General features: G+C 38.2%; 1 protein-coding gene across 1 annotated transcript; it reads right to left on the reverse strand.

Annotated features, from left to right (window-relative positions):
- LOC116210627 (transcription factor BHLH42-like) lies at positions 1–8481 on the reverse strand. The gene is made up of 8 exons (XM_031544574.1): positions 7797–8481; positions 7057–7311; positions 5378–5474; positions 4687–4701; positions 4441–4497; positions 2802–3369; positions 496–1382; positions 1–399 (listed from the first exon to the last, which is right to left on the reverse strand). Exons 1-8 carry the CDS (start codon positions 7898–7900, stop codon positions 313–315), a joined length of 2070 nt encoding a protein of 689 aa, XP_031400434.1. The 5' UTR covers positions 7901–8481; the 3' UTR covers positions 1–312.
- Between the last annotated feature and the right edge of the window lie 1816 nt (positions 8482–10297).

The following is a 10297-nucleotide window of genomic DNA, read 5'->3' on the forward strand; positions in this document are numbered from 1 at the left end:
TGCTTCAAAACTTGTTTTATCTCATTGAACAACGGTGGAAAGTAAATATGGCCGTGATGGGTCTGGTATACAAGAAGTTATAGCACTACGCAACTCTTGCTCGCACTTCTTTTATAGAAACTTGGTGCGACATTACATTACTACGTTAGATTACACTTACTGGTCGACGTGCCGAAACTAATACTGATCACGACGACACTTCAAAGGTACGCACGTAGTACTTGTACAAAGCTAGCTCCTCAATTGCAGAACCATCAATGAGTCAGTGCTTTTGGTTGTTGCTTATCTATATCTTATCTGCATATTCAATTGCTAAGAGTCAGTGTGGGGTATAAGCTGTTGGATTGCCCTTTTCACCTCAACGATGCTTGCTTTCTTCCCATTTAAATTCTCCTTCACCTGTGAGCCAATAAGTAATTAAGGTAAATCGGTGTCTATTCTATCATCGATTAAGTCTTATTAATGTGGCTAAATGAGATGGGTCGTATATAGTACCTTGGCTCTCAATTCTGCCACGAAGAACCCGTTAGTGAGAGACGATTGGACTGCAGTTATTTCGATCCTGAGTTCTCGGAGCATCTGCATGACATCGAGCAGCAAACCCTCTTTGTGTGGGCATTGTAGTTCGATTAACCCATCGCTCTCTATGATCGAGACCTGCACGCTGGTTTCCATCGGTGCCGGTGCTGGCGGCGGCAGCGGCAGTGGCGGTGCTTGGGACTCCACAGCTTTCGGCTTTGCCCCGCCATTACCCTCTACGATTCTCATTTTCCTCTTTTCCGTCGCCAACGGGGCCATGCGGGCAGCCCTGTCAACGCTGCCGGACCTCTGGGGTTCTCCGATCTGCCTTGACCTCTGGTCTGCCTCCATCTGTCTATTCTTTGCTTCAAGGTCCTGAATCTTCTTGCGCAACTGCTTAACGTACTCGATCGTGTCGCCCAATATTGAGGCCTTGTCCATTTTGGTGACAAACGGGACCAGGGACCTCAATATAATGAATCTCTCGTTCAGCTTCTCCCGGCGCCGTCTCTCTGCCAGCACATGGTTAGCGCTCGGCTCATCCTGCTGAGTGCCCTTGCGGAACCGGGTTGAGGATTCGCCATCCCGGGATTTGGGTGAGTGCTCATCCCTGTACTTGTTATGCAGGAATGGCACGCTGAACAGAATGTACTTGAGGAGCCACTGGGACGTGCCCTCTGCTGGGACATGGAGTAGGTGGTCGGCCCGGGTCGACCACTTAGAGAATGCCGACTGAGCCGAGTACGAGACATAGCTAGTCGATGATATCTCTGCCCATCTGTTTGGCTGGCTCTGGAGGATGGTCGAGATGGTCTGAGAGTAGTGCGTATCCTCTTGTGACAGTTCATCCAACTGCGGAGGGCCTACATTGAGCACCGACAACACAATATGTGTCATTGCAGATACGCACCGACATCGGTTAGTACATACAACAGTAAATGTGAAATGTGGCAATCGATGATACTATCGCGATTAATTAATGACAATCATCGAGAAGGGAGGCCGAAGCGGGATACCCGAGGTTTAATGTACAATAAACATTTGATTGTAAAATTGCTGTTCTTTCTAAAATGAGATGGGATTAGTTGAGACATCGCTTGTCCTCAAACAGAAAAAGTTTGATACTTTGCATGATTTGGTGGGGACCAGGCAGAGACCACGAAATCACAATAATTCTTTCACTAAATTATCATTTTTTGCCTCTTTCTTTATTAGCTAATAATAATGCATATGTACTAATTAAACATAAATAGTACATTTACATATATAGTATATATATATATTATATAGCATATATGCTATAGTTGGAAACCAACGCGCCTTGAAGGCAAGTGGGAAGGTTTTGTCTCCCCATATTTTATTGTTTTTTTTTTATCTTTTATTTTTTTTTGGTGAATGTGCCTTTTCTTTTTTTTTTCTCCCTTTGATCTTGATGAGGAAAAATTGTTTTGGTCAGGCTCAGACGACCTAATGTAGGGACAAAACGGAGAATATAGGGTGACTTTTACTTGAGAAATAGGGTTGGCATCAGAAAAAAGAGATATATCGGTCCATATATTTTGGCTCAGAAAAAAAAAGATTTCGAATTTAAATTTTGTAAATGGAAAATATTGACGATGGAGAAAATTTTAATTTTAATCTGAATTGATCTGTGGCTATGGAGTTTCCAAATACTAGGTGTTGTGCAAGGAAAAGAAGATGCCGAGCTTCATGGCTGGCATCTACAATATATATTGTACACGTACGTATGCATATGTATATGTGTATATGTGCGTGTATAGACTGATCCCAAGAAGTGAAGTAGGGTTGTTTTCAATTTATCGAATAGTTTTAGAGTTGTCTTAAAATGTAACCGGTAGCTTATGACAGTGTTTCGAGTAATTCCCTGCAGCTGCAGGTTTAGTACTACATGTCATTGTCATGGAATGACCTTAAGAAGATGTTCATTCTATACATATACATGTATGTGCGTTATATAACCATATTTTTGCTAAGAATACAAGGTGGGATATCTATGTACGAACTTCATCTTATTACTTATATACAATGATAGGAAAAAAAAAAAAAGAATGATGGTATTATAAAATGTGCGTCTTAGAACTTGCCCTGCAAGTTATATTATTTTGTTCCATTAATATCAATTTCGTTATTATCATTTTTGCTGTTATTGCTGCTGCTACTGTTGTTATTATTATCAGTGTCATTATTTTATTACAAAATAATGCGTTGAATCATTTAAATTTTGATAATAAAAGGACTTTAACTAGAAAGTTAGTTATTACCTGATGGTGGACCTTGAAGGCTGCTTCTCAGGGGATCTTGCATCATCTGCCACCTCCGGCTCGACTCGGCCCTGAATGAATCGATTCGTCGCTGGTGGTCTGCCTGGTTAATGTTGCCTGCTTGGTTCACTGTCAGCATGTGAAAATCTGAATCCAGATTGTTCGACGCATCATCGGGTGAGCCGAGCCGAATGTCCTCTGACATCTCGAGCTGCATGAGCTCGCTCTGTTCGGCTGCCCCAACCACGCCGGCTTGCGGGTTCTGACCTACTGCCTGTCGGCTGGCGGCTTGGCCAGTCTCAGCCTCGGAGTCAGACTCAGCCTCGTCTTCCTCTTCCTCGTCCTCCTCCTCATCATCTGCTGCTTGGTGAGCAGCCACTGGGGGATCCACAGCAGCTGCAGCGTACACAATAGAGGGGACTGGCGGCGAGTTGAAACGAGGGTGGTCGGAGGACGTTGCGGGATTGGAGGTGGAGTGCTCCGAGAGGGCCGGCTTTGGTGGAAGAGGGGGTTGGTGGTCGATGAAGAAGCTCTTTACATGGGTTGTAAATCCAATGTCCTCTTGTATCTGAAATAACGGCCATTCAAGATTAAACATTGCAACTATATTTGGTCGTAGTATGAAATATTAAAGTAATTTTATTTTGTCCACCGAAAATAAAGTAATTTTATTTTAAGTTAATTTGCCCTAGTTTTATTTTTACAGATTATAATTCAAATAGAATATAAGTGCAAGATATTAATGTTATTTATTTATTTTTTCCGGTGTACTTATTTTCTAATATTTTGCGTAGATAATAGCTCAATAAGACGAAGAAACTTAGGTTGTGTTTAGTTAGGAGTAATATTCATTACTCTACTTCACTTTAACTCAATTTATCTTCAATTCAACAATACAATTATTACTTTTATTTTCTTTTTCAATTTTTTTTATCTTAACTACCGTTTAATTCAATTTTTAATTCTAAATTTTCTCAATTATTCATTACTTTTTCTCATAATTCAACAACATAATCATTATAATCGCAAATAAATATAATTATTTATAATTGTAATGAAGTGAAGTTCCAAACAAAACCTCAGATGTTCTTTTTTTCTTTTCCTTCTATGAGGCATGAGGTGTTCACACATCTTGTTCAATGATATTAATTCCCATTGAGGCATCAACTTTATCCTAACCACGGGTACATAATTATTTTATATAATTCTTAAATGTTACAGGAAAAGAACGTCATCAGTTTATCGAGGAGACAGAAAACCCATATTGAAGCTTAAAGGTTGTAACATTCTATAAATTTGTGTTATTTAAAGTTAAATGGATAGTTTTCTCTTATGCTTCACAAAAACAATTGGAGGAAGACTTTTTATTTCTCTATATAAGTAAGTCACAAGGCGTGGCAAAGATGAACACACTTAAAGTGTTGTTTGGATAAACTTTCCGCGTAAGGAAAAATTTAACCCGACTTATGCTCGTTAATATATTGGTATGCATTGGCCTACAATTTAAATTGTCAAAATGAGTTAGCAAAACTGGAATTTGAACAAATTACGATGTTCATGTTATGAGAGGGGTCATGTTGAGTAACATATTAGAAAGATCATCATCATATCAATGTAGAAAGTTTATTATTATAATTACCCTTTCTGTTGTCCCCAGCTCCACGACGCCGTCTAGCAGAGGAATGCACACAACTGTCTGTAAAATAAAAATAATAATTATTATGAAACAGTGTCTTTTGTCAGTTCCCCAAGTCAACGGAAGATTAATTAATTAAATAAATAAGAACTTCCATTTCGAAAATCATAAAAATTCATTTTTTTTTTAAGATTCCTTGGACTACCAAATGGTCAAAGCTTTGGCTTTTAGACGGAAGGAGAGGTTTACCTGGATACGAGCGCTCTGTGTGCCGTACCGAAGAATGGAAGTTGAGAACCAAATTTGAGAATAGAAGGAAGACAAATATTAAAGAACGGTCAATAAAGTATATGTCAAGTAAATCCCATAATAATGTATGAATATATTATACAGCTGTCTTGTCTATATTATTTATATACATTCTGTACTGTATGTATTGAACCAAGATGTTCTCATGGATAGAGATGCACATGCACAATTTAATTCGTGGGTTCATTAATTCGCATTAGCTTTACTTGAGGTAGGGTTCTATATTATATATATTAACCAGATTTTGTTTTAAAATAATTAAGATCAGCACATCTAGGGTTTTCGTATTGCTAGAAGATTCGAGAGTATCTTCTGACAATAAGTTAGAACTTCGACATTAAAAATTATTTTTTTTTATTGGGCTTCGGCCACTAAATGCACCGAAAAAAAAATATTTTTTTGAATAAATGATGTAACTTTCATTAATAAAAAAATTGTACGACAATGAAAATTAAAAAAAGTGATGAACAGTTGAACATTGGGATTTCGGTTTATGACGAAGATGATGGAATGCGCTCTAATGTTTCTTTTTTCTTCACATGCATGCATCACATACCCCCGTGATTTCAGACTGGAAAAAGTAATGATGGAAAGATTAAGCATTACTTGACTATATAATTCGTAGCATTACCTTGGCTAAGATAGCTCTTGAAAATGTCTTGCTATCAACTTCGTTTGCTCCGGTGAGCCATACATGCTGCCTCCTCGCGTATGCTTTCCCCGGTAACCTGCAGAAGCACGAGTCCAACTTTATTACTGATGTAATTATCGAAACATATTCAGTTAGAACAAACTAAATTTTAGAAAGTATATCCCGTTTTCATATTTTCACAAATATTATACTATGTGTGTATAGTTTAAGTTATCCTTCTCTATTGGGCACAGGCAAAGCAGCCCTAAGTCATATAAATGCTCCAATTTAAAAGGGAGATGGGATAGAGAGAGGTATAGAACAGACTTAAATGTAAGTCCAGTCCAGCAGCAGTATCTGCTTTAGCAGAATTTGAATGGACATTAGCTATTCACTTTTACCAAAGGAGGCCTCCTTGGCAGGCAAATCTTGAGACTCCACTTCCAACTCTCTACCTTTTTTATTACTCTCCTTTCCTATCATCATCCCTCAATTCCATATTATACTGTAGTTAATACATGTCGATTTCTATTTCACAGTGTTCTAAGTCTAACCGGCCGGCCTTAGGATTTAGGTCCTTAAAAACAGGTTTTAGGGGACTCTGAAATCCCTCATCATGTTTTCGAGGCAGCACTTATACTATTATCATTAATGCCCACGGACGCCTCGGTTGATTTACCTCCAACTGCCCGGAACCCTAACAAAAGGCTTCCCGTGATATGACGTTATATTGCATCGAGCATGGAAAATATATCTAAGAAACCACTCACTGTGACTTCAAGGAGTTATTGTCAACACAAAAATACGTACATCAATGACATCGGTTTGAAGTTGAGATTAGATTGATCATTTTCTTTTCAGAACTTATCGTACAGCTCTCGGCACTAAACGCGTCTTTTAAATTAGCAGTGTTTTAATCTAACCTATGTCAAAAGTAATTTCCTACCATGGACAAACAAGGAAATTCTTTGCTCATAGTAGTCTTTTCTAATTAAGGGGCAATCTAAAGAGAACTGTCCTAACAGTCTCATTAACTCTTCTGAAGTGTGTGTGTGTACTTGCTTTTGTGCAATTTAAAGCACACAACTGTGTCCTCAATTGCTTTGATAGAACAGGAGAGAAGGTGGGCAGTTAAGCCCATTATTTCGATTTCCCTTCTTCTTATGGTAAGGAATTGAATTCCATGCTCTCCGAATAATTAATGGCACCCTATCTTTTGCGGTATTTAATAATCTCTCCACCCAAAAAACAATCAAAACCTAATGAGAACGAGAAATAATTGTGCAATACAGTAGCACGCGTTCTTATATGAAATTAAGAAATTTTGAATACAATATCCTTTTATTTAGGCTTCCTTAGTTATTTACTAGGTTCTTGGGCATATGGTCTTGTAACCGGAAAAAAATATAAACACGGCGAGGGCAAAGCTTGATTGGGGTTAACATTTATGGAAAAGTATCCATCTAGATGACAAGCAATGTAAAAACAAAAAAAGATGATCAAATTTTCACTCTTTCATAGCCCTGAAATCGAGTATGACTCTTAAAAGCAATTTTTCGTTCAAGTAGATAGAAAATTAATCGTAATAAGGAAAAGGAAATTTTCACTCCAATTTCACATTTGAGAAAGGACAGAAGATGTTCTAAGCTAAGTGCATTTAATTAAATAATTGGACTTACCCTACCCCGGGAGGAAATGAGAAAGAGACGCACATTAAGTAGAACCATTCTGTCTCGGTCAGGTCCTCGGGCGAGAGCGAGGCGCAAGGCCGCCTCGCAGGCTGGTTTGTCTCGCCGGCCGAGAGGGACTCGTAGAGCTCCCGGAGGTGCTGGCTTCTCTGCAGCGAGGCCTCCTCGGCACTAACTTCCATGGGCTGCACTGTCTTCCGTGTTTTGATTGGCCCGTTGTAGTACCCATCTCCCCATATTAAGATCCTTAGCATATAAAAGAGAAAGGAAATATTAATTCGTGGTGAAAACGGTAGCTCACATTGTCTAAAATTTTGCTATGAGCTAAATCACTGGATGATAAAGTTGGTTCGGATGTCATAACCTTTTCACTTAGGTAACATAAAAATTTACGTGAATTCTGAAAACTAAAATGCTGGAAAGGGTTTACAATTTCGCATATTAAATCTCCACCTTCACTTGGATTGAACTAATCAATGACTAGGCCATGTTCCCATTAACTCTACTACCCAAATGCAGCAACGCCAATTGATGCTAAATTGCTAATTACTATAGTTTTGACCTGTAAGAACCCTCAAAAGGGTGACGAATTTCTGGGGCTAAATCCCGATATGCCGTAATCGAGTAAGACTATAGGCAGGATTGGGATGGTTCGTTGATCTTCCGAGCACTTGAAAACTAATGAAAATGGGTGGAAATAAATAGTATATGCAGTAGGAATATATAATTACCCTTGCTGAGGACAGATATGCCAGAAGAGACTATAGGTCCATTTAACTGATTGGACCGCTGCCTGCAGCATGCTTTGAAGGCGGCTACTGGGCGGCACAGCCATTTCTCGACGGCCTTCACCACCCCGGGAGGATGAGGGGGCCAGAGAGAGATGGATGGAGAGCGAGCCTGACTTATGGACTTATTGGATTTTTCAAACCGAACCTCTATCTACAATCCAACACAAGTACGCGCACGCGCTCGCGCGCGCACGCTCTCTCTCTCTCTCTCTCTCTCTCTCTCTCCTCTTGCTCTTCCGCTTACGAGGCTATATGGAAGTTACGACCACCGGGAACATCGGAAGGGGAAGAGGAAGAGGCAAAAGTTTTAATTAGGAGGAGGGAGTGCGGGTAAATAGAAGCGCCAAGGAGGAGGAGGAGGAGGAGGAGGGAGCCATAGCCATCAGCATCACCAACCAAATATTCAAGCTAGAAATCAAACATCCTTTATGGTTGAACTGACGGAGAGGCTGGGAGAGAGACGGAGAGAGATGGAGGGATGGGATGGAAGGGAAGGTGCAGCTAAAAGCTCAAGTTCGATCGGGGAGGGAGAAGAACAGAAGGTATAGATAGCAGCAGAGAGAGAGAGAGAGATAGAGAGAGAGAGGAGAGAGAGAGACAGAGAGAGGGGCAGGTGACGGGAGAGGAAAAAGTTAGATGACTTTGAGGGAGATATGTGAGTCGCCCAAGAAATGCCACTAACTCATCACACTCCTATCTAAAATTATAATCTCTCTCTCCTATTCCCTTCCATTTGAAGGGTCGTTAGCAGTCCCTTTGGTTGGTGGATGCATAGAAAGAAAAATACGAAAAATGTTCTTTTTTTTTTCCCACCCTCTTCATGGTATAATTATAAGCTTTCGTGCACCATTATATTAACTATCATAAGAGAAATGCAATTTCCTTAGAGATGCTGCCTTGTTTTCGTCATGATGATGCTTCGAAATTGGTGTCACGAGCACAAGCCTTTGACATGTCTGGGAAGTCGGGACGAGATTTCTCTATTTCCCTATTCGATATTTAAATGTGTAAAAGTAAGTGCTAGGAGAACTATGCGCGAGACAAATGCGTACATGATAATTCAAATCTACCCTTTGATAGCATATAAAATTCTTACGAGGTTCATAAGTGATTAAAGCCATATCTAACCTAAAGGCTCGAACATTTAGCATAGATATGGGTATAATCACTCGTGAGCTCATGGAAAATTTTTTATATGGTATTGGAGCAAGCTTTAAGTGCGGATTTGAGCTTACCCCATGCCAAGCTTAGAATTGAGAGCAACTATATTGCGTCTCACGTTAGTCTACTTGCTCTTAGTATAGAAGAGAAAGCTCATCTCATGGTAGTCATTTCGAGCACAAGAGACAATTGTAAAGAGGACTACTCATTGCCACGTGAGGATGGACGGTGTTATAAGTCAAAAATAAAGGAACACCACACTAGACAAGTAGGAGAAATTCTAAATTTATATGAGATTTAGGAACCGCCACCTATCAATTTGAACTTTTGATTAGAATATGGTCTCACTTATAGGCTCAAGATAAATTTACAATGCTTTAATATGTTTGGTAACAAAATTTAATTTTAGTTAACTTAACTTTATTTTATTTTTCTCTCAATTCAACAATAAAATCATTTTTTTATCTTTTTCTTCAAATTCTCTCTTATTTATTATTTAAATTAGTTTTTAATACAAAATTCTCTCAATTATTCAACATTTTTTCTTCAATTTCAACACTTTTTCCTCAAATAAAGAACACAATCATTACTTTTTTATTTTATTCTTCAAATTCTATCATATATTTTTTCCAACTACTTTTGTCTTAATCTCCTCAAATCAAACTAAATCAAGCTTAATTTCATTACCAAACGACAGCTTTGTTTATTTATTAAATCATAATCTACTTAACTCTACTTTACTTTTCCCTTAATGCAACAGCATAATCATTATTTTTTTTTATCATTTTCTTCTATCTATAATTAATTCTCTCACGTACTTTCTCTTTATAATTATTACAATTAATTTTTTAATACTAAATTTTCTCAATTATTCATTACTTTTTCTTCAATTTAACAACATAATCATTATTTTTTTAATCTTCTTCTTCAATTTAATAATTAATTCTCTCATATACTTTTTTTAACCATAATTACAACTATTTTTTAATATTAAAATTTTCCAATCATTTTTGTCTTCATCCGTGGAAATACGTATAATCATACTTTATTCTGTTACCAAACGCCGCCTAAATATAGTGAGGAAAGAGATGACGGATATTAAAACGTGGTGGCCAAGAGTCGAAATCACGGGAGTGAATTATTTAGACTTACTCACAGAGTAATGTAGAACTCATCAATTTATAGGTTACACAAAATTTAGGTTAATTTGGTATATTAATCGTAAAATTTTCAATTAAAATCTTATATATCACCAATAAGGGTTGATTCAAGTGGTTCGA

The sequence above is a fragment of the Punica granatum genome, chromosome 6 (genome assembly GCF_007655135.1).
Source record: "Punica granatum isolate Tunisia-2019 chromosome 6, ASM765513v2, whole genome shotgun sequence".
Classification (NCBI taxonomy): Eukaryota; Viridiplantae; Streptophyta; class Magnoliopsida; order Myrtales; family Lythraceae; genus Punica; species Punica granatum.